General features: G+C 35.3%; 2 protein-coding genes across 3 annotated transcripts in view; both read left to right on the top strand.

Annotated features, from left to right (window-relative positions):
- Window positions 1–21,981, top strand: part of LOC107707566 (FERM and PDZ domain-containing protein 4-like) — a 65,430-nt gene extending 43,449 nt beyond the window's left edge. For both annotated transcript variants that reach the window (XM_016511630.1, XM_016511631.1), the window contains exons 3-17: window positions 2,013–2,173; window positions 2,713–2,815; window positions 3,369–3,414; window positions 5,075–5,179; window positions 5,729–5,836; window positions 7,220–7,351; window positions 7,435–7,554; window positions 9,489–9,625; window positions 10,660–10,786; window positions 12,782–12,871; window positions 14,179–14,361; window positions 16,109–16,235; window positions 16,537–17,505; window positions 17,813–18,883; window positions 21,966–21,981. In XM_016511630.1, coding sequence (XP_016367116.1) covers window positions 2,013–2,173; window positions 2,713–2,815; window positions 3,369–3,414; window positions 5,075–5,179; window positions 5,729–5,836; window positions 7,220–7,351; window positions 7,435–7,554; window positions 9,489–9,625; window positions 10,660–10,786; window positions 12,782–12,871; window positions 14,179–14,361; window positions 16,109–16,235; window positions 16,537–17,505; window positions 17,813–18,883; window positions 21,966–21,970 — 3,484 coding nt within the window. In that variant the 3' untranslated portion in view covers window positions 21,971–21,981. The remainder of the gene's footprint in view (window positions 1–2,012; window positions 2,174–2,712; window positions 2,816–3,368; window positions 3,415–5,074; window positions 5,180–5,728; window positions 5,837–7,219; window positions 7,352–7,434; window positions 7,555–9,488; window positions 9,626–10,659; window positions 10,787–12,781; window positions 12,872–14,178; window positions 14,362–16,108; window positions 16,236–16,536; window positions 17,506–17,812; window positions 18,884–21,965) is intronic.
- Window positions 21,982–24,929: 2,948 nt separating this feature from the next.
- Window positions 24,930–25,205, top strand: part of LOC107707567 (toll-like receptor 7) — a 4,399-nt gene continuing 4,123 nt past the window's right edge. The window contains exon 1 of the mRNA XM_016511632.1: window positions 24,930–24,949. Coding sequence (XP_016367118.1) covers window positions 24,941–24,949 — 9 coding nt within the window. The 5' untranslated portion in view covers window positions 24,930–24,940. The remainder of the gene's footprint in view (window positions 24,950–25,205) is intronic.

The following is a 25,205-nucleotide window of genomic DNA, read 5'->3' as shown; positions in this document are numbered from 1 at the left end:
AACTGTTCATATTTGTAAATAAAAAAACCTGATGTAAAACACCAAGCTCACAGCATTATTTATGCTGTTGTAATTTTGCAGTGTTAATGCATTCATGCTACATTTCAGCTTCATTAAATTGTCTGTGTAAATGTATCTAAATGCCACTTCAGCTGCTTCGGTTTCTCCAGCAGTGGAAAATGTGGTTTTGTCAATACTGATTTCATTTGATTGGTAACAGCCCTATAGAGTCTTATTATATTAAGTGTAATTATTAATACAATGTAAGAATTTGATATGAAAGATGACACATGCATTTAATAAGGTTAGGGGGAAATGCCCTTTTTATAGGCAAAAAACTAATGCACAAATGACAATCTCATTGGCTGGCGCTCGCCTATTGCCCCTGTTTTGATTTCAGTGAATCAGTTCGAGTGAACGCACACAAACTGATTAATATTCATGAATTAATCCTTAGTTCTTTTTTGTATTGTTCTTATTAGTAGAATTCGTATCATTATTATCTTATCAGTGTTTTCTCAATTTTTTTTACAGAAACACTGATTGACCAAAAAAGCACCACCACCAGTCCTAAGTTCAGTTAAAATGACTAATATGCATTCATACATGGTTATGGTTTCGAGTAAAGTCTGTGCCTTTGCATCCAGTTCTTCTCTTCTCAGATGACATGGCATGTTGAAGTGTGCGGTGACTCAACTGTACCAGCCGACAGTTTTGAATGATTACAGTGTGTAACTGGGTCATCAACATTTGCAGCAGTTTCTTCACTTGTAGCACTTTCTCCCATCAACCTTTTGTACTAGAAAGTCATTGTTCACCTCCCACTAAATTACGGTTCCCAGGAGCTTTGAGAACTGTGACAGCCGCAGCATAGATGTTTCCGTGGAGGCCGATCATTTCCACGGCTTTTATTGGGTTCAGTTCCACTGTGTTGTGTCTTAATGGAGAATGTCATACCTCACGTCTCACATGTTGCTGTTATGAAAGAGGTCAATCAGAGTTGTGTAATCTGGACACCTGAGGAAAACAAGTGCGTAAAGATGGAAATTGCAAGCTTTCTGAATACTGTATCTTACATGCTGTATCATAAGTAAATTCAAATTCTAAAAAATGTCTAAGGCCTCTAAATTATCAACATCAATTATCTACTGGACTGAAGCAGCTCGGCTTTACTTGATTCTCCATGAATAATTTTTAGAAAAATCAGTGAGTCGCAAATCTGATCATCAATCTCAATCATTAGCGGACTGCATTGCATTATGTTTTGAACATAGGAGATATAGTAATGACTGATTTATATCATTTTATGTAAGTAGCTGCTATACTTTCATAAGGATCTCTTTGATTTACATTAAATACAAAATAATTTAATATTTTTTTTCCATATAAATATCAGCATTTGCACCAAATTGCATTTTTTTGTTCAGTTTGAGTCTGAATAAATTTTTTCCTCCATATTCTCACTATGTCAGACTAGATGAGCCATAAAAGCCTGATGGTCTTGTTGAAATATAGCTGAGTATCGTCAGCATAACAATGGAAACTAATTCCATATTTTGATAAAATGACCAGTGGGCAACATGTTTATTGAAAATAACAGAGGGCCTAAGACCGATCCTTGTGGCACGCCATACTTTAATGCCGTTAATTGAGATGATTCCCCATTTAAATAAATAAACTGGTAACGGTCGTGCAGGTAGGATCTAAATCATCTTAAAGCCTGTCCCTGAATGCCCGTATAGTTTTGTAATCCATCTATGAGTATGTCATGATCTATAGTGTTGAAAACCACATCTGTAGTGTGGATCAAATAATGATACTCAACAAAAATACATACACAAACTTATATATATGTATTATAGAGAGAGAAGAGAAAGTAAACCATTCCATTTCAAAAATTATATATTTCTGACCGCTATTTCATATGTCAGGCTATACAGGGTTTAAGCAGTCAGTTTTGAGTTCATGTTAACATTGAACTAATTTGATCTTTATCCTCCTCTGTCTTTCAGTCACCTCTCACAGTCAAGTTCTTTGGAGGAAGTGCGTGTTGATGTGGATAAGTTTGTCCCTCCTGCACCGCGAAAGGTGGAAATGAGACGCGACCCGGTGCTCGGCTTCGGCTTCGTGGCGGGCAGCGAGAAACCAGTGGTGGTTCGATCAGTTACTCCAGGTATCCCAGCTAACCAAGACTGGTTTTTCTGCATGTATTCATACAATTGAGTCATTTCATACAACATGAGTGTGACTAAGAAACCAGTCGGGAAGCACAAGTCTCTTTTGCTCGCCAAAGCTGCATTTTAACAGTCACAGAGTAAAAAAAAATTTGTTTTAAATATTTTTACAGTTTAAAATAGCTCTTTTCTATGTGAATATATGTTAAAATGTAATTTATTACTGTGATCAAGCTGAATTTTTAGCATCATTACTCCAGTCTTCAGTGTCGCATGATCCTTCAGAAATATTGTCACTTTTGACCAATTTAATGCATCCTTGCTGAATAAAAGTATTAATGTCTTAAAAACAAACAAACAAACTGACCCTTACCCCAAAACTGTTGATTTATAGTGTGTAAAGACAAGAAAGGATCATGATAGAAAACTTAATGGCCAAATAAAAAGTGCATTATCATGGTGCATGATGTTCGTTGTTTTAGAAAAAATACATATAATATGAACACAAATGTGATGTGTGTTTGTGATGAATGTGCAGGAGGGCCTTCAGAAGGGAAGCTGATCCCAGGAGATGAGATAGTGATGATAAATGAGGAGGCCGTGAGTTCGGCTCCACGGGAACGAGTCATTGACCTGGTCAGGTACTGAGCTCCATCAACCAGTTACTGTGTCGCTCTTCATCTACTACATGTGTTTTTCAGCTGAAGCCATTACATGCTGACAGATCAGCAGTTTCTGTCTACAATATCTGTATATACTGTGGTCCCAAAATGAGTATGAACACCCGAGTCAGATGTCTGTCATTGTATTAGATCAGGGTTTTGCTAACTATCCCTGATTCCATCTTGAGAATTTCATATTCTTATTGTTTTTTTGTTTTCTTTCCATTATTTTTGGCAGAAGTTGTAAGGAGTCCATCATCTATGTTTTTACTTTAATTTTACTTAGTTTTAGTAATTTTGTTTAGGTTTTGTCCTTTGTATTATTTTTTAAATGTCTGTAGTTATTATTAATTTTTATTGATTAGTTTCAATCATTTTCGTTCTTTATACTGTGGTCCCAAAATGAGTATGAACACCCGAGTCAGATGTCTGTCATTGTATTAGATCAGGGTTTTGCTAACTATCCCTGATTCCATCTTGAGAATTTCATATTCTTATTGTTTTTTTGTTTTCTTTCCATTATTTTTGGCAGAAGTTGTAAGGAGTCCATCATCCTGACTGTGGTGCAGCCGTACCCTGTAAGTCTACATATTGACTGTTTTGCATGTTAGTTTGTCAGTATTTTGGCTAATTTTAGGTTAAATTCTGCAGAACTCAATGTAGAAAACACTAATAAAACGTCTGCAGATCAGTGTTACTTTAGTTATTTTATTATCATTGATATACTATACTATACTACTGTATACTATATTATACTATACTATATTTTTTGTTGATGTGTTGAATTTATGTTTATTTTTATATTTTATGTTTTTACTTTAATTGTACTTAGTTTTAGTAATTTTGTTTAGGTTTTGTCCTTTGTATTATTTTTTTAATGTCTGTAGTTATTATTAATTTTTATTGATTAGTTTCAATCATTTTAGTTCTTATTTTAGCTAGCTGTCAAGGCACCATTTTCGTTTAGTTTTGTTTTTGCCATTTTTATTATTTTTTAATTATTTTAATACTCAAATTTATTTTATTTTAGCTAGTTGCCAAGTAGCCATTTTTTAGTTTTGTTGTGTTTTTGTCACCTTTCATTGGTTTTAAATGTGTTTATATATTATGTTTATATAGTTTTTATTAATTTGTATGTATTAGTTTTAATTATTTTAGTTTTTAAACTTATTTTATTTCAGTTATTTGCCAAGGCACCACTTTTGTTTAGTTTTGTGTTTTTGCAATTTGTATTTTTTTGATCTATATAGGTTTTATATTCACTTGTATTTATTAGTTTTACTTATTTTAATACTTATTTTATCTCAACTAATTGCCAAGGTACCATTTTTGTTTAGTTTTGTGTGTTTTGTATTTTTATTTGTTTATATATATATATATATATACATATATATATCAAAATGACCTCCTGCAGGCTTCTGTTGTGAATGTCTCTGACCAAACAATCAGAAACAGACTTCATGAGAGTGGCCCGTGGAGCTCGATTGGCATTTGCCATTGAACAGCAGAATTGGCAGATCCGCCACACAGATTGAGTGTAGGTTCACCTTGAGCACATGTGATGCAGGCAGTTCCTGGAGGATGAAGGAGTTGATACCATTGAATGGCCCCGACGCTCACCTGACCTAAATCCAATCGAACACCTCTGGGACATTATGTTTCGGTCCATCCGATGCCGCCAGGTTGCACCTTATGGAGCTCAGTGATGCCCTGGTCCAGATCTGTGAGGAAATACCCCAGGACACCATCCGTCGTCTCATTAGGAGCATGCCCCGACGTTGTCAGGCATGCATACAAGCACATGGGGGCCATACAAACTACTGAGTACCATTTAGAGTTGCTGCAATGAATCATTTGTTTCACTTTGATTTTCGGGGTGTCTTTGAATTCAGCCCTCTGTAGGTAGATAATTTTTTTTATTTCCATCAAACGATGTGGCATCTTTTCATTCCTTACACATTACCCAGTCCATATCAGTATAGATGTCCTGCATGATATTTTTCCCCATTGAGATCTGATGTGTTTTCAAAGTGTTCCTTAAATTTTAACACTTATATAATTTCAAGGAACAAAACAATTTATTTTTTATGGTTTTAGTTGACGTTAATAACCCTGCTGTGGATTCCATCTGGATCTGCTTATTAGTTTCTGGCTCAGCTCTTAGGCAGAAGATAATGACTTGATAGCATTGATATTCAGTAATTTTTCTGCTTTTGTTCCTCTGTTATTCCCATCCAGTCACCCAAATCTGCCTTCATCAGTGCAGCTAAAAAGGCCAAGTTGAAATCCAATCCGGTCAAAGTGCGCTTTGCTGAAGAAGTCATTATTAACGGACAAGTACCTGTAAGTGAAAAATGACACGTTTTGCTTAAAAAGCATGTCATGGGCTATATCACAGTATTTACAGCCGTTTTAACAGGCTTTTTAGGTTTAAAGATCAACCCATTTTACTTTCATAATCTGACATCTCCGAGAGAAACAAACCGGATATTCAGTGAGAAGCACTGTAGGGTTTTGATTATAATCATCCGAGATTGATTGGATTGTGAAAAGTGGACGTTATGCACCAGAATAGAGTCATGTGATTAGAATAAGAGGATTGATGTCGTCAGCCAGAAAGTGATTTTAGCTCTGGAGCAAATTATTGCATTGTGATGAAATATTATGAGGATGCACGTTACATAAATCAGTGTTCATTCATACTGTGCGTCTTAATTAGTGGCACAACAAGAGGTTAATGATTAAAAATATGCAGCCGCACGTGTTTTATGCTGATATCATCACAGGGATGTGAATCACTGACAGATCAGCGAACAGATAAAAGCCACTTTAGTTGTGTTATTCATGCAGCTCAGAGATATTAGAAACATGACGGAGTGTTTTCATCCGCAGGAGACTGTGAAGGATAATTCTCTGCTCTTCATGCCAAACGTCTTGAAGGTGTATCTGGAAAACGGACAAACAAAGTCCTTTAAGTTTGACTGCAACACCTCCATTAAGGTATTTCAGCATTGCAATATTTACAAATTACTGCTGATGCACCATATCAGAAAAAATAACGGCTGTGCATATATTAAATATGGTGCAATAAAATATTATTGTAGCAAGCAAAATGTTTTTTTTTTTAAAGAAATTAATACTATTATTTATCAGGGATGCATTATAAAATAAAATGTACCACAGTTTCCACAAAAATATTGGGCAGCACAACTGTTTTCAACAAAATATGATAATAATCAGAAATGTTTCTTGAGCAGCAAATCAGCATATTAGAATGATTTCTGAAGATCATGTGACACTGAAGACTGGAGTAATGATGCTGAAAATACAGCTTTGATCTCAGGAATAAATGACAGTTTAACAGATTTTCACATAGAAGACAGCTATTTTAAATTGTAAAAATATCTCACAAATATTTTATAATAATCAGAAATGTTTCTTGAGCAGCAAATCAGCATATTAGAATGATTTCTGAAGATCATGTGACACTGAAGACTGGAGTAATGATGCTGAAAATACAGCTTTGATCTCAGGAATAAATTACAGTTTAACAGATTTTCACATAGAAACAGCTATTTTAAATTGTAAAAATATCTCACAAATATTTTACTGTATTTTTGATCAAATAAATGCAGCCTTGGTGAGCCCCCCAAAAATCTTACAGAGCTCAAACCTTTAAACGTTAGCATATTTTATGCAATATTAATTTTAAAAAAGTAAACCAAATATATTTTTTGAAAACCGATAATTGACAAGTCTGATATTACACAAATAGGCTATACAAAATGTACAAATGTGTACACTTATGTCGAAAGCAAATATTAATTTCAAAATGAATTAATCCGACTTGCTTGTAATTTGATTGTTACATTTTAAAATGCTTATAATCGGATTACAGTTACTTTATGGATACTTTACATGACTACATATCCAAACAACAGCAGTGAATTATTCATAGTTTATTGATTCTCCATAATTCCTCTTTTTTTTTTTTCTGTACTCCAGTCTGGGAAACACTGATGTAACGTGATATTTAATGCACTTCATGTTGTTGAAAACAAAGAATGGAATAGATATGGTACACAATAATCCCATTTAAATCTATGTGATAAACAATTAGTACTTTAAAAGTAATTAAAATGTAGTCAGAATACATTACCTAAAATGAGTAATCTAATAGATTGTTACTTACTACAGTACAATTTTCATCATGTAATCAGTAATGGACTACAATTTCCCAGTAATCTACCCAGTGCTGTATATACCGGTATATATAATATAAAGTGCTTATTTATTTATTAAAACATTTCTAATGACGTTAGCACTATGTCACGTGTTGGTGGTGTTGAACATGAATAACAGAGATGTTCTTCTGTTTGAAAGGATGTTATTCTGACCCTGCAAGAGAAGCTGTCTATTAAAAGCATTGAGCACTTCTCTCTGACGCTGGAGCACAAGATGGAAGGATTTGCAACAAAGCTAATGCTTCTGCACGAGCAGGAGATGCTAATGCAGGTTTGTTTACAAGCAGTTAAATATGATGAGAGAATAGATAGACAGAGTACAGAGAAATATGATCATGATTTCTTGTTTTGTAGGTGACCCAAAGGCCGGGCTCACATAAGATGAAGTGCTTTTTCCGCATCAGTTTCCTTCCAAAAGATCCGGTGGATCTTCTCAGGAGAGACGCTGTTGCGTTCGATTACCTCTACGTTCAGGTAACACGTCTGTGACGTTCAGCTCAGTTTATGGACGTTAGTTTTCAGTCTTTTCTCCATATTGTTCAGCCTGATATATGTGACCCTGGAGCACAAAAGCAGTGTTAAGTCGCTGGGGTATATTTGTAGCAATAGCCAAAAATACATTGTATGGGTCAAAATAATATATTTTTCTTTTATGCCAAAAATCATTAGGATATTAAGTAAAGATCATGTTCCATGAAAATAAATTGTAAAAAAATTGACACTTAAGACTGGTTTTATGGTCCAGGGTCACATATCAGAAACCTATAATGCATTTCTTTCACAGTTTGTTTTTTAATCAGGTTTACATTCCACATGTTTGTTCTTCAGTTACTACAGCCAATGTTTGTGCAATTAGAAGATGCAGTGTAATACAAAATAATCAGCATATGCATGTAAAATTGGAAAGATGCATCGCTTTAAAAGTATATATTGTTTACAATATAGTTGGCGTTAATGCAGTATAAACAGTGAAGCAAAATGTTGTTTGTTGTCCAGCCCTAGGAATAGTTCACCTGAAAATGAAAACGTGCTGAAAATGTCCTCACACTCAGGTCATCCAAGATTAGGATGAGTTTGTTTCTTCATCAGATTTGGAGAAATGTAGCATTGCATCAGTGTCTCAGCAATGGATGCTCTGCAGTGAATGGGTGCCGTCAGAATGAGAGTCCAAACAGCTGATAAAAACATCACAATAATCCACAAGTATTCCACAGCTCTCCAGTCCATCAGTTAAAAGGATACTTCACCCAAAATTAAAATTCTGTCATTAATTACTCACCCTCATGTCGTTCCAAACCCGTAAGACCTTCGTTTATCTTCGGAACACAAATTAAGATCTTTTGGAGAGTATCACATACGTAAACCGCGTATGCTATTCTGTGTCAGCAGCACCGTACGCTGTTTACGCTTTGATCTGAACGAATTGTTGAATAAAGTCGTTATTTTTGTTTTCTTTGCACACAAAAAGTATTCTCGTAGCTTCGTTAAACTATGGTTGAGCCACTGATGTCACATGGATTATTTTAACGATCTCCTGCTACGTTTCTGAGCCTTGATCGTGTAAGGATCCTAGCTGTCTATAGGAGGGTCAGAGAGCTCTCGGAATGCATCAAAACATATCTTAATTTGTGTTCCGAAGATGAACGGAGGTCTTACGGGTTTGGAACGACATGAGGGTGAGTAATTAATGACAGAATTTTCATTTTTGGGTGAACTATCCCTTTAACATCTTGAGAAGAGAAAAAAATTGCTGCGTGTTTATAAGAAACAAATCCATCATCAAGACATTTTTAACTAAAATATGAGTCCATAATAACGCTTCTTCCAGTGAAAAAGTGTTCTGGTCTGAATCAGGAGAGAAATCTGCACAGATCAAGCACCGTTTACAAGCCAAAACAGTCCAGAACAGCGAAAACGCATAATCTGCTGTTGTCTCTCTCATCAAAATCCAGCCACATATATGTTTAGAGCTGTTTTGGCTTGTAAACGGTGCTTGATCTGTGCAGATTTCTCTCCTGATTCACGCTATCATGGATTATGGACTGGTATTTTAGTTAAAAACGTCTTAATGCTGGATTTGTTTCAGATTTGTCTTCTCCAGATGTTAACTGATGGACTGGAGAGGTGTGGATTACTTGTGGATTATTGTGATGTTTTTATCAGCTGTTTGGACTCTCATTCTGACGGCACCCATTCACTGCAGAGCATCCATTGCTGAGACACTGATGCAATGCTACATTTCTACAAATCTGATGAAGAAACAAACTCATCCTGAGGTTGAATGAATCTTCAGCAGACTTTCGTTTTTGGCTGAACTGTTCCTTTCAGTGTGTCCTGTCTGAGAAAAAGGTTATGTCTGCTAAAGCACACTGTGTATTAATTCTGGTTCTCTGCTCGTCTGAATGCAGAGCTCTAAGGATGTGGTGCAGGAGCGTTTCGGCTCTGAGCTCAAATACGACACGGCGCTTCGCCTGGCTGCTCTTCAGATGTACATCCTGACGCTCAGCACCAAACAAACGCAGAAAGTCTCGCTGAAATACATCGAGTGAGTGCTCAACATTCATGTCTATGCTCACAATTAAAGGAGTAGTACAGACAACTGTTAAAATTGGTTTTATACTTGTCTTCATGTGGTTCCAAACCTGTATGGAGTTGATTTTTGTTGTTTTTTTTCTGTGGAACACACACAAAAAAATGAATTTAGTCTTCATGCAGCTTTATTTCTGCGCAGTGACTGTCAAACTCTCTAAAGGACAAAAATGAAAGTAGTCCATATGCATTAACAGGCATTACAGAAATTTATTTGACTTCTCAAGCACTTAAAATTGGTTAAAGATAAAATTTCAGTCTGTTGTCATATAACTTCATACAAGTAGACTTGGAACATAGTCAGGGTTATTATAGTTAACTAAAACTAAAATTATAAATCATGTTTTTGTACTTGAAATGAAATAAAATAAGTGTTAACAGGAATAAAATATAAAAAAAATGATTCTTATTTTATAAGATTTCTTATTTTAATGTTGAATATTTCTTATTTTAATTTAATTCAGCTGTGCTAAAATAACTAGAACTGAAATAAAAAATACTAAACTATATAACAATAAAAAAACAAATAAAATTGACAAAGGCACAACAAAATTACTAAAACTTTAACAAAAATTCAAATGAAAAAGGAAAAATCAGAAAATAAGAAAATAAAAACAAAAAAAATTATAAAAACTAATAAAATGTAATGAAAATGAAAATTAAAACAGAAAATGCATTACTTTTTTTCTGGTGCTTTTTGGTCTTTTATGGAGAATACCTTCGCTGTACACTGAAAAAAAAAAAGAAAAAAAATTTTCACTCAGAAATTGCTAGTAAAGTCCACAAATAATAAAAAAAAAATGGCAAGTTCTTCCTAACCTTCTCAATTTGTGTTTCACCAAAGAAAGAAAATGATTCGGGTTTGATCTGCATGAGGGCGAGTCAAAAGTTACTGGTGGCGCTTCCTTTAAATGAGAAGAAAAGATGAAAGGCGTTTGACTGATGCGACGAGCGCTTGAGTTCAGCGTGAAAGCTCTTGTGTCTTTACAGAAAGGAGTGGGGTCTGGCGCAATTCCTGCCTCCAGCGATTCTGTCCAGCATGAAAGAGAAGAACATCAAGAAAGCGCTCACTCACATCCTGAAAACCAACCAGAACCTGGTGCCTCCTGGCAAAAAGGTGAAGAAACTTGCACAGCTTGATGTACATATGAAAAGTGGAATTACAATCGATCTTTTCAGCTGCCTTTGAAAATCCAGATTTCTCAATGCATAGTATAATACGGTTTAGGATTTTCACAATAGCAGTACCAGTGAAATGTCACGAGCTATCACAGCAAAGACTAATACTGTATGTTGTTGAATATAACACTTTATTTAAACATTTTTGGCATATACAAGCATATATAAATAGACTTGTAGTTAAATATATAAATTGTATATTTTTATTTATATATATCGCTTGTATAAGCATATATAAATATTCCATTTCAATTCTATTCTATTCGTGCTGTCAAATGATTAATCGCAATTAATTGCATTCAAAATAAGTTTTTGTTTGCATAATATGTGTGTACTGTGTATATTTATTATGTACATATAAATACACACACACCCATATATTATATATTTAGAAAACTTTTACATGTATATATTTATGTTCATATAATATATACAACTATAACAAGTTAGTTATAATGTGTGTATATGCATGCTATTTTTTATTATATTTATATCTGCTTATATACAGTATCATACTGAATATGCTAAAAGAATTCAATATATTTGTATTAAATTTTTTTAGAATATATATGTAATTTTTTTTAGCATATTCAGTATGATACTGTATATAAGCAGATATAAATATAATAAAAAATAGCATGCATATACACACATTATAACTAACTTGTTATAGTTATATATATTGTATGAATATAAATATATACATGTAAATATTTTCTAAATATATAATGTGTGTGTGTGTGTATTTATATATACATAATAAATGTACACAGTAGACGCATATTATGCAAACAAAAACGTATTTTGGATGCGATTAATCGTTTGACAGCACTAATAGAATAGAATAGAATATTTATATACAGTGGATATAAAAAGTCTACACACCCCTGATCAAAATGCCAGATTTCTGTAATGTAAAAAAAATTAGACCAAGATAAATAATTTCAGAACTTTTTCCACCTTTAATGTAAACTATAATAATATGTGTGTACTGTGTATATTTATTATGTACATATAAATACACACACACCCATATATTATATATTTAGAAAACTTTTACATGTATATATTTATGTTCATATAATATATACAACTATAACAAGTTAGTTATAATGTGTGTATATGCATGCTATTTTTTATTATATTTATATCTGCTTATATACAGTATCATACTGAATATGCTAAAAAAAATTACATATATATTCTAAAAAAATTTAATACAAATATATTGAATTCTTTTAGCATATTCAGTATGATACTGTATATAAGCAGATATAAATATAATAAAAAATAGCATGCATATACACACATTATAACTAACTTGTTATAGTTATATATATTGTATGAATATAAATATATACATGTAAATATTTTCTAAATATATAATGTGTGTGTGTGTGTATTTATATATACATAATAAATGTACACAGTAGACGCATATTATGCAAACAAAAACGTATTTTGGATGCGATTAATCGTTTGACAGCACTAATAGAATAGAATAGAATATTTATATACAGTGGATATAAAAAGTCTACACACCCCTGATCAAAATGCCAGATTTCTGTAATGTAAAAAAAATTAGACCAAGATAAATAATTTCAGAACTTTTTCCACCTTTAATGTAAACTATAACCTGTACAACTCAATTATATATATAAGCAGATATAATATTAAATTAAATTAAAACTATGATTAAAATGTAATAAACAATCAGATATAATGTACTGCATTATATTTTATGTTATAGTGCATTGCACTTTAGTATTGTCATAAAGCATCTTGTGAGCACAGTCTGTCTTTGCAATTAAACCTATAGTTGAACTTGTTTTTCCCAGAGGCACATATTCAAAAAGCAGAAGAAAGAGTGCTCTATTTCTGTGATTTACACTTTCTGTTCCCTAATTCTGCTGGGATTTGTGCTGTGTTGAAGCTGACGGCGTTGCAGGCGAAGGTCCACTACCTGAAATATCTGAGTGATCTCAGGCTGTACGGAGGACAAGTGTTCAAGTCCACGCTGGTCGTAAGTGCACAGACACACATTCACAGAGTCATTACATCAGCAGCTGAGGCTTTCAATGCAGATCCAGAGTTTAAAGCTTCAGGTGTATTTCAGAATAAACTACGGCGATAAACTACATTTCAATTTCATAGCATATGAAGTCTGTAATTTTTTTTTATTTTAGTTTTTTTTTAGTTTTGCTGCTGTTTCTGTTTTTTTTTAAAGAAAATTATTTTAAATGTTTTTATTTAAATTTTTTTTTAAATGTAAAATTATTTTTAAATTTAATTTAACGTTCTTAGAAAATAGTTTCTAGCTTAAGTATGTTTTTTTTTGTTTTGCTGTTATTTCTGTTTTGTAATGAAAATATGATTTCTAATTATTTTTATTTTTGTTAAATATAAAACTAGACAAATCAAAGATTCACACTATATTTTCATTTTCTAACATACCATTTTTATTATGCTGTTCTGTTTTGCAAAGAGAACTTGATTTCTAATGATATTTTTTTTGTTAAATAACATTATAAACAAATTAATATTCATTCACACTGTATTTTCATTTTCTAGCATGTGAGGTCATGATTTATTTTTTTTAGTTTTGCCGTTCTATTATTTTGTTTAGTAAAGATACATTTCTATTTCTAATGATTTATAATGATTTTCTTGTTAAAAACTATTAAATTATAAACAAATCAAAAACAATTCTACTGTATTTTCATTTTCTAGCATAATTTTTTTATATATGATCTCTATATAGATTTCTGTATCTTTTTTATTTATTTTAAGTTTTGCTGCTATTTCTGTTCAGTAAAGAGAACAATATTTCTAATGATTTTATTTAGTTAAAAAAATACAAATGAAGAGTTCAGATGCAAAAGCCTCTAAGTGCCATCTGAAATTTTCTTCTAAAATGAGCATTTTTCTCAGGCTCCTATGTTTATGTTCAGTTATTTCACTTTTAACGACAATGAACAGAACCTATTAATTGCCATTAAAGTTTAATAACTGAACCCACACACGAGAGCCTGAGAAAAAAATGCTCATTTTGGAAGAAAATTTAGAGGCTTAAAACACTTAGAGGCTTTTGCATCTGAACTCTTCATATGCTATTTGTCATATTTTACTAAAGAAGTTGACAGATCAAGGATAAATATTTTTTACTGAGCACTGCAAACATTATAGATTTCACATTTACATATACTCCCCTCTATGATAAAATACAAAGTAATAATGAAAATGTATAGTTTTAGTACATTAGCTTCAGCTGCTGAAATCTGAAGGTGTTTGAAGCAGCTGTTTCACACCGCTGTATTTGTGATCTGACAGCAAGGAGAGAAACACACAGAGGTGACTCTGCTGGTGGGGCCGCGCTACGGCATCAGCCACGTCATCAACACTAAAACCAACCTGGTGGCGCTGCTGGCCGACTTCAGCCACGTCAACCGCATCGAAATGTACACCGAGGACGAAAGAAACGTGCGAGTGGAGCTTCATGTCCTGGATGTTAAGGTGCGATGGAGAAAAACATCATTTGTTCGCAGAAAGCATTTGGTTTAATATTTTTCCATCTAATGCGATAAACATTCAAACATTTTGAGTGCATTACCACAGTTGAATTGCATAACAGTATTGAGGACGACATCCCTTTTATTCCGCATCCCTTTCATCCAGTTGTGATAATGAAATCATGAATTAATAATTAATATTTACAATTACATGCGTCACTTTATAAAACGGTTAAAGGCACAATATGTAAGATTTTTTTATTAAAATATCCAAAAACCACTAGAACAGTGTTATATATTTAGCTGACTTGTGTACTTACATTATCCCAAATGTTTCGAAGAATGTTTAAATCCAGAGAAATAAGCAATTTTAACTAGTGACACGAACCATGTCCATAGTGTCATTGTGTCGCCTGCCAATGACGTCATACACCCTCGGTTTCCAGTTTTGTTTTGTAGAAAACATGGAAACACCAAAGACGCTTTAATATGTTATGCGTTTTAATAGACCCTGAATACGCGCCCTCTAGCGGAGAAATTACATATTGTGCCTTTAAGTCAGTATGCAATATGTTAAGTTTGCTACATTGCTTTGCGTGTGTGAACTAAAACAATATTGCATGGCAGATTATTTTGACTTATATGAACTATTTATTCACTATTTACCACATGTATTACTACAGTGTTAATGATGCATAACAATTCAACATCCCTTTATCCAATGCTTATATTGAAAATATGAATTAATAATTCATAGTTACAGACACTTACATGCTTAATTTTATAAACCCGTTAATAAATGCAATAGAAAATATAAAACAACTATATTAAGTTTGCTTTATTGCTTTGCAAACATGGACTAAAAACTGCATTACATGACAGGTTATTTTGATTATTAATATTAATAAATCATTGATAATTTAGTACCATTTATTGACTATTTACCACATGCATTACACCAGTTGTATACAATATTAAAGACACATAACAGTTCAACATGCCTTTTACTTAATGCTTATTGTGAAAATGGGAATTAATAATTCATATGCTTCATTTTATAAAACAGATAGTTAAGTCAATAAATGCGTATTGAAAATACAAATTATTGATAAATTAAAACTATGTATTGACTATTTACCACATGCGTTTCACCAATTGTATACAATATAAAGAACAATTCAATATCCTTTTTATCCAATGCTTAATATGAAAACATGAATTAATAATTGATAGTTACTGACATTTGCACGTTTCATTTGGTAAAACCGATAATGAACTGTATTGCCTAGCAGATTATTTTGATTATTAATAAATTATTGATGAATACTATTTACTGACTGTTTAACACATGCATTACACCAGTTGTATATAACACATAGTTCAACATCCCTTTCATCCAGTGCTTATAAAGAAAATATGAATTAATAATTCATAGTTACTGACATATGCATGCTTCATTTTATAAAATATAAGTCAATACATGCAGTACATTGTTTGCTACATTGCAAGCGTGAACTTAAAAACTAAAAACTGTTAATATTAATGAATGTAACTATTTATTGAAAAACAATAAAACAATTTTTTAAAAAGAGCAGTAAGTTGCTCAAGAACATTTGTTACTGTAATTTTACCACCACTAAGGGAGTTTTAGGATCACTAAAATCATTTAAACTGCACAACCTCCCATAGCTTACTGCTGTATTTACTGATTATTTATGCATTTCTTCTGCAAAATATTTATTTTTCTTTAGCCCATCACACTTATAATGGAATCCAGCGACGCTATGAACCTGGCGTGTTTGACTGCTGGTTATTACAGGCTGCTGGTCGATTCACGGAGGTCCATCTTCAACATGGCGAACAGCAGTAACACTGCAGGTAAGAGCATGCACATGAACTAATTGATTAATGTATATGATTAATATACTTTATTAACAAAAACCGGAAGTGTTGATAAAGTTTGAAAACAACCAGCTTTGTCATAATTACAGACAGATATATTTTGGCCAATATAATGGAATATTTTTGGCCAATATTTGGAATATTACATTGGACCATGGGAGTCATTTGAATCAAAAAGTTTAAGAATCCCCTTATTTAAATAGTTTTGTTGTGAATCTGATACTTTAATAACATGTTAACATTGGTGTCTTCTCCTTTTTTTTTGTTTATACCTAAGGACAAGACTCAAGGGTCAAGCACAACTACCAAGCAATCGACTGGAATTACGGTTCCTGCAGTGCATGTGACGAGCCCCACCCCGAATACGCCAACTGTGGGCGAAGAGAGTTTGATATTTCCCCCACTGTCTCCGCAATGCACCAGTTGCAGCATCGCATGCATGGGGACGAGAAAGCTGAGCGGGCGAGCAGAGCAAGCCACATGCATTTTCAGCCCTACTTCAGTGTCCCAAAAGGCAAACCTCAAGAGTCGCCCAGAAGCGCCAAGGTGTCCTTTATATTCAGCAATCCTCCGCTGGACTCTGTGAACCCTCAGAACTTGGGATACCAAAGACTGATGGAGGACATCCCAGAAGTGCTGGAGGAGCACCGGTACATGTACGCGCAACAGAAGGACTACAAGCCTCTGGAAGCATCACTAGAGGTCGACGGCTTCCAGTACAGTTCCCACATGGTCTACGGCGACGCTAAGATCTTCGGTACAACGGAAGGCATCGAGGAGCCTTTGCTGCATGATATCTGCTACGCCGAGACTACGGATGACGCCGAGGACGACGATGACATTAGTTTTGAGGAGGACATGATGATGATGATGGGGGAGATGAAGGACAAGGCGAACTCTCTCCTATCGCTCTCGGAATCTAGCGACGACATTATAGACCTCACTTCGCTTCCGCCGCCACCAGAGGGCGATGACGAGGAGGACAGCGATGACCTGTTGCAGTCTCTAAACTTGGCGATAGCCGCTCCGCCGGCAGGGTTCAGGGATAGTTCGGATGAAGACGACCACCAAGAGCGAAAAGGCTTAAAAAATGACATCCCTGTGTCGCTGATCGATTCGGTTCCAACGCAAGTGGCCGGTGGGACCGAGGAAGTGTTCAATGACGCTGTTGTCTCCACACTACAAGCTCTGGAGGCCTTGGCGGCCTCTGAGGAACAGTCTCATCCACAATCGGACAATAGTTCAGGTTCTTACACTATTGTAACGTTTATCCATTGACGTTGACCTTCCAGCCATTCCTTTATTTTGGTTTTGCTTCTCCGTATTCCATTGTCTTCAATGCAAACCCCATGTATTGTGTGTGCATTTGTTTTATTAGAAATGTAATTGTGATCTCATTATGATTTGTGGTTCATTTTTGTTCATGTATTTCATTATTTATGTTCTTATTTGTTTCATTTCATAACCTTCAACGTTTTGTACAAATAAACTATTTTAAAGTATACGTGTGTATGGTGTGATGGCTAAAATGTTTGTCTCTTTGTGACACACAGGTGTAGAAATATCTCGGTCCTTTAGCCCCGAGTCCTCTTCTGATTCTGGGAATGAGACAAATTCGTCCGAAATGACGGAGAGCTCAGAGCTGGCCGCAGCTCAGAAACTCTCCGAAAACTCTCTGAAAATGTTAGTAGCCACAGCCGAAGGGTACCAAACTCTAGCCGAAGAGGAGACTGAGTTTCGATTGGTGCCGTGTGAGGTCCGGGCGTCTCTAGACGACTCCCAGTCCGCCGCGGTTGTCAATCTCTGTTCGGACCACTTCGAGATGGAGCCAGAAACAATGGAAACCAAGTCGTTGACGGACTACTTCAACAAAATGCACAGGGACATGATGATGGGAATGCCGCAGGGGAAGATCGAGGAGCAAGATGGTGGGATGAAATCAAGCGCCCAAGTGGAAGCCCGTCAGATGAACATCACGGAATCAGAGGATCTTGTTGGGATGTACAACAATTTCAATGGACGAGATTCCCAGCGTTCAGGTCCCTTTGACTTGGAGAGGATGTCTTATGCGTTTCAAGAAAGCAATCAAAGATTGCATATGATTCTGAATAATAAATCTGAAGAGCACATTTACTCTGAGGTGGTTGGCGATGGTGGTCCGTTGCATGCAGACAGGGTAACGCAAAAAGTCAGTTTGAAGGACTCGATAGACTTGAACACAAGTTCACCCGCCAAAGAACAATTTATGATTGAACGAGCCCGGAATGAACATCAACAGAGCAAGGCAGCTTCATCCGAACAAGAAATGACACGGTTATACGAGTACCACTTGTCCAAAAGGATGTCGTCTTTACAGAGCGAGGGAATCCATTCCCTCCAGAGTTCCCAGTGTTCGTCCATCGATGCCGGCTGCAGTACGGGAAGCAGTAGCTGCGTGACGCCAATGGACTCTCCTCTGTGCACGGTAGATAGTGTCCATCTGCATGGAGAGTCCTCTCTGAAAGGTCTCGGATATCCAAATCAGAACGTAGATGGAACGTTTTTGCGGAAGCACCATGGACAGGCTGGCCAAGAGTCAGGCCGAGAGGGATGCCAAAGGTTGCCTAAGATCAGAGAAACTACAGGTACTGCAAGCTTGAAACTTTAACTTGTCAAATGTGATATTTAACTAACCTAATGATACAGTTATCTATCTGTTCATTTTTGCTATGTAGAAACTGTAAAGCTTGACCATGTGGAGTTAGAGACTCACATTGTTGGTCAGCAGCTGAATCATTTAACATTTAGTTGGAGCTGGTGAGCAAGTTATGGATTTTTGTAGCCCTCGTCTTGATTCAAACTGAAGCTAACCTAATTTGACTAATTGTCCCACATAGTGTTGGGGAAACTACCTTAAAACTAGGCTTTCAAGCTGTAAGCTGATGATACAGTGCTTGTAAAAAAGTATTCACACCCCTTGGCTATTTATTTTTCTACAACATGGAATTAGGGATTTATTTGGCTTTGATCAACTAAAACAATATCCTTTGATATCAAAGTGAAACCTGTTTCTATGGAAATATGCATTACAGTTATTAAAGGGGTCCTATTATGCTTTTTCACTTTTTCAACTTTAGTTAGTCTGTAACGTTGCTGTTTGAGCATAAAAAAAGATCTGCAAAGTTACAAAGTTCAAAGTCCACTTCAAAAGGAGATATTTTATTTAACAGAAATCAATTTTCAAAAACTACAACAAATGACTCGTTTGGACTACAGCGCATATTTTCCGGGATTTGTGATTTCACAAATATCGACGAATGGAATGAGACCTGGTTGAGCTGCACTAGAGAAGGCAACGAGTGTTATCACTATGTCGGAGACACACTAGCTTTCCCAAGGCAGACGAACTTAGAGTGGTTACAATCATCCGGGTTTAAATCGCGCTCAAATTGATTTGATATTGACGCAAAATTTACACTGAAGCTCGCAGGCGCCTGTGGTAAGGGGCATGATCAGAAGGCGGGCCTTCATTTGCTACAGGAACTATTCGAGCCGTTCATGGTGTTGTAATGTAAAATATGTGAAAAATAATGTGTTTTTCGAACAACCTAGTATGAGAGCCTGTTCTAGTACACCTCCAAAACAAAATCAAGACTTTGTAAAAGAGCATAATAGGACCCCTTTAATCAATTATTTGCGCAAGTATTCACCCCCACCCAGTAAGTGTCAGGATTTAGTAGTTTCACCTTGAGTCTGTTACAGTTTAGTTCATAGTTTAACTTCAAATCTGCATGAAGATGTTTTTTCCTGCCAATCATCTTCGCAGAAATGCTTAGGCTCAGTCAGGTTACATTAAGGCTATGCAACGTTAATTCTCTGGGGTCAGGTCTAGGTCAAGTTGCACCAGCTCTTTTAGGTTCTTTTTTTAAATTGAAATGTATATTCCACATTAGAGGCTAAGTCTTAGGCGAAGTCTGTACTTCGTTTGCACCATTATTTTTTATAGAGACAGAGCATAGCTAGTAGGTGGTCAGCTCTCCTTAAAGTAATGCATAGTCACATAATATGATTCTCAGTGATCCAATAGTGGCCTTTCATATTAGTGAGAAGTTGTTGTTGTAATGCTGTAAGTTTCAGTTTATCCTTAATTCTAACTTCTGCGTAACTAATGGTAAAAATAAATTTCCGCTGAAATATAATACTACTTAATCATGAAACTGTATTTGAAATGAATAAGAATCAATAAATAAACACTTATACAAAAACAGCACAAATTACAATTTTTTTTATATCAGGTTTGTGATGAAGAGCCATTAAAAAGAGATTTATTCAAATAATGTTTTCTCTCTTGAAATGTAAACATGTCTAAATGTCAATGTCTAAATGTCAATGTTATCATATACTGTATGTCTAAAGAATTGAAGTTTGTCAGGTAAAACAAGAGCTTTTCCGTATTCAAGAGCGACCGTTACTCCTGGTTGGAGGCTTCCGTAACTATTGTTTATGAATAGTTGTTTCAACTAAATTAAAAGGTGCAATGGAAAAACATTTAGTAGTGCATACAGTAAGTTGTAACTTAGTACTCCTTTGTCAAAACTAGGGTAAGTTGTTACTTGCACCCAGATGGTGCAACTGGCCCCTAAACTCTTGACCACTAAAGGACATAAATGTTGTTGTTTTGCTGGAAATCTGATTCTCCTTCAGTTCCAGGTGTCTTGCTGACTCCTATATTTTGCTGCATTCATTTGGCCTTCCAGCCTCAAAACCTTCAAATGATCCTCACAGCATGATTCACTGTGGAGATGGTGTATTTCTGAGTATACATTAAAATGTTGTTTAGTCTGATAGGTTAGTCTTCTGGCATATCTGTATCCGAGATATTGCATGACGTTTTTTAACAGTAGCTTCTCTTCAGCGGCAGCAGCAGTTGTTATTTGTACAGTCTGGAGCTTGTAACATTGGTCTCTTGGTGTCCTCCCTCATCCGTCTCCTCCTTGCACGATGACAGACCGTTTGAGGACGCCCTGCTCTTGGTGCATTTACTGCTGTGTCATATTTTCCCATTTCTTAATTATTGATTTAACTGCTACTCCAAGGGAAGCTCAATGACATGGAAATCCCTGCCTGGTGCTTTTCAATTACTGTTTCATAGAGCTGCGTGTTTTTTTTTCTGCATGGTCTTCCACAGTGCTGACTCATTTATGCTACAATCAATGAAAAGTCCTTGAGTACACAAAAGCTATTTAACTAGTTATGTGACGTACAATAAAAAGGTTGCACCAGTGATGAATTCTGACGTTATATTGAAAGGGGGTGAATACTTATGCCAACCAATTATAATGTTTATTATTGATTAAAAGTGAAAATATTCATGCTTTAGAGTCAGTGTGTGCTGTAATTCTGCAAAAAAAAAAAAAAAAAGTCAGATTGCATTTCTATACAGTACCATTAGTGGCGCAGAAATGGACCACTTCACCTTCAAATCAGGAATTACTATTTTGCAGATTTTAAGTTTTAGGATGCAATTAGAATTTCCTGATTTGGAACATTAAGCCTTGTGTAGAATGTTTCCGAAGTATCCTGCCCAAGCTTATCATTGACGTCATTCATTTCAGTCATTACCTTATCATGCCGAATCAGGATGAGCAGGAACTTTGAGGGGATTTCATGAAATTACGAGACAGAATACTGGCCGACTAATTTATCCCTCTCTTTTTCCTCCCCCAGTGTAGCACGCTGCAGAACGGAAGAATCATCGTCTTCTCTCACGATATGTCCATATTCATCCATAGCACAGTTTCCTATGTGCCAAACCAGAGGTGATCGGAGGTCTTGAATGCTTCCCTGTTTATTCTTGCACTTGGCTTCAAATGACCCCCGCTCTGGTTGCCTCAGGGAGGCAGAAAAGGAATCTTAATAAGACAACTATTGGCTCAGGGAGCATTGACACTTTTTATGGAAACTGGTCGTAATCACCCAATCAACCCTTGAAAGAGCTGATTACAACGCTGTCATTCCCAAAGTCAACATGAAACTCAAAACCCATTTGGCTTCCGTAATGTGACATATTGTATCCGCCAGAACTTGATTGTGAAAAGTAGGCATTTTGTGCCAGAATGGTTGGAGGGAAGGAGTTGGAATGACACAAATGTGCATTAAAAAAAGTAAATGGGATCAAATTTTGATTTCTTGTTGACTTTAATCTTCTGAAATGGAAGCGAATGACAGATGGTTTGACGTTACAGAAGTCAGCACAGAAAACAAGTTTAAGACAACAAGCATTGGAACAAGGATTCCTTTGGACGACACACAATCCAGGCATAAGAACTGTGCATTGCGCTGAGAAATTCTTGCACTGGTCACTTAATATGTCTCTTTTAGCCACATTCTCTTAAGACTGCATGTGCGGGGCTTTTATGCTCTGAGGATTTTTGGTTAAGCAGCAAAAGGACATTTCGAAGCGCTAGTTGGAGCGATTCGGGAAGTCACTTTATTTACTTTGCGTGGAGGCTTTGGAAAGTTATTTTGATGACCAAAGCAAAACTACATTTGCATTCGGTAGGCTGTTATTTGGTTGCAGCAATGGCCATATGTCGAAAATCACTGCTTTTATTTAGCCATAGTAAAGCCATATGATATCACGCATACTGTACGTTTGTCATGAAGATCGAGATAATCCGGCCATTGCGATCCACTGTGATAACAGTGCTTGTGTATATTTTGTGTAATATGTAAAGTGAAAAGGAAGTATTATACAATACATAGAATTTTTAAAAGACAATATATATATCACAGCACCTGATAGACGCATCCGTTTTGTTCCATGTGTTTATTTTAGTCTTCATACCAGAAGAGCTTCACATTCTAAAATAAGATAAGTTTAAGACACTATATGATCTGTAAACTGTAATTCTGTTCTCAACTTGCACCGTTTCATTTGCTGTTCTTATTTGACTGGCTAATGCATACATTTGCTTAATTTAAATTCAACATGAAGCATCATTCTCAATCCATTTTAACTACTTTCATCTGATGTATTTCCCAGTGTAATGTCTTCAAGAAAAGTGTAGAACAGTATTTTATACATGATTTGCTGGAGAGAGTGGTTGATAAATCGTTTTTGAGGTGGAGTAAGTTACCACATTTTGCTGAAATATTGTTAATTTTTTTTACTTTTTATTATTTATTTAGAATAACCTGCACTTAAGAATTGTTCACAGTAAGACCAGGAACGTAATTTAAGAAAGTAAGTAGGTCCATTTTAATTTCATGTTGACTTTAAATAATAATTGTAATGCATTTTATTTGAATCATCTTCATTAAATATTTCAGCTTGAAAACTGTGATCTCGTGCTGTGTTTCTTTTCTTAGTGAGTCATTTTATTACAGTAATTAATTTATAAATAGCATGTGAATTAAATTTTTTTGAAATATTCTTCCTCTTTCTTTTCTCAAAATTTTCGTCCTCTATTTTTGTGCTGAAGAAGCAACTGTTTTGTTGGACAGAGAGAATATTTTTAATCATTTCAAAATTGAAGTGCTTCACTTTTTCTGGTTTTGCTTTCATTTATTAGGAAATCATAGCAGAACTTGAGCAAACCCCTGACATTGTTTTGCTTAATCTCTAGTGCAGAAACTTGTCCCTTGAGATAAAGGATGAAAGTAATGTTGTTCCTCTTTATGGTGGTGTTTGAAGGCGGACTTAACCATTAGGCAAAGGTAGGCGACCGCCTTGGGCCCCCAAAAGCCAAGGGCCCCCAAAAGCCAAGGGCCCCCAAAAGCCAAGGGCCCCCAAAAGCCAAGGGCCCCCAAAAGCCAAGGGCCCCCAAAAGCCAAGGGCCCCCAAAAGCCAAGGGCCCCCAAAAGCCAAGGGCCCCCAAAAGCCAAGGGCCCCCAAAAGCCAAGGGCCCCCTAAAATGCTTTTTATATGCGAGATGCACGTTCAGTGCGGACGCACAAGTGGTTGCTGTGGTGTTCATTACCACGACAACCGTCCGTGCGTCCGCACTGAACGTGCTTCTTAGCAAAAGTAGGGCGATGTAGAAAATGGGGACGGAATCCCGGAATCTATTCATAAAAACGGAATTTACTGTGTAACGCGTAATTAGAATAAGACAGCCTTGCGTTGTGTAGACAATTGCATAGTGAAAATTACCTCAACGCACCACCTAGTGTCCAACCTACTCTAATACTATTATAACCTGTTTAAATGTGAACAAGGGATTTACAACATTAAAGAAATCCTTTATTTATAACATGTACATGAAAAATCTAAAAGATTAGACGCAACAGTGAAAGGAACCTCAAGGTTGTAAATGTGTGAAATTGTATAGGGCCCCATTCCTGTATTTTGCCTGGGGCCCCCAAATCACTAAATCCGCCCCTGGGTGTTTCAGTGACAATATTGTTCTAATAACATATAATTCATCCATCATAAAAATGTAAGATAACAATGCTGATAGGTAGTAGTTTGGTAATATATTCACTTTGCAGAATTACAAGGAAAAATATTCAGAACAACTTTGTTTGCAAGGGGAAGTTATGTTTAAATATACCCACTCTCACTTTTGTTTGTAATTTTTTTGTGGTTTAACATTGGTCAATAACACCTGTTCTTCAAGTAGCACAGGGTGTACAACTTGACAAACCAGCAAAAGTACTGAACAACAAGTCACGAACGTCAAAAAAGAACCACAGGTCTGATGAAGATGGTGAGTAATTGAATGTTTATTTCATTTACAGTATTCAGCTCTCTCATATAGTCATCATGTCTCAAAACAAAGATGCTCTGAGGTAATTACAGCAAGTGCATTTTTCTTAATATGCAGCTAATATATTCATAAAATGTTCGTTTATTTCCTGAATGTTTGAAAATGTGTTATTTTCATATATTTAAAACTGTGCCAGAAATATCAGCTAAACCAAAATCTCTCTCTCTTTTTTTTTTTTTTTTTTTACATTTTTTGC

This window comes from Sinocyclocheilus rhinocerous, unplaced genomic scaffold (genome assembly GCF_001515625.1).
Source record: "Sinocyclocheilus rhinocerous isolate Xijiao unplaced genomic scaffold, SAMN03320098_v1.1 scaffold1919, whole genome shotgun sequence".
Taxonomy (NCBI): Eukaryota; Metazoa; Chordata; class Actinopteri; order Cypriniformes; family Cyprinidae; genus Sinocyclocheilus; species Sinocyclocheilus rhinocerous.
Note: the sequence above shows the minus strand (reverse complement) of the source record. Positions and strands in the feature narration are given on the sequence as shown.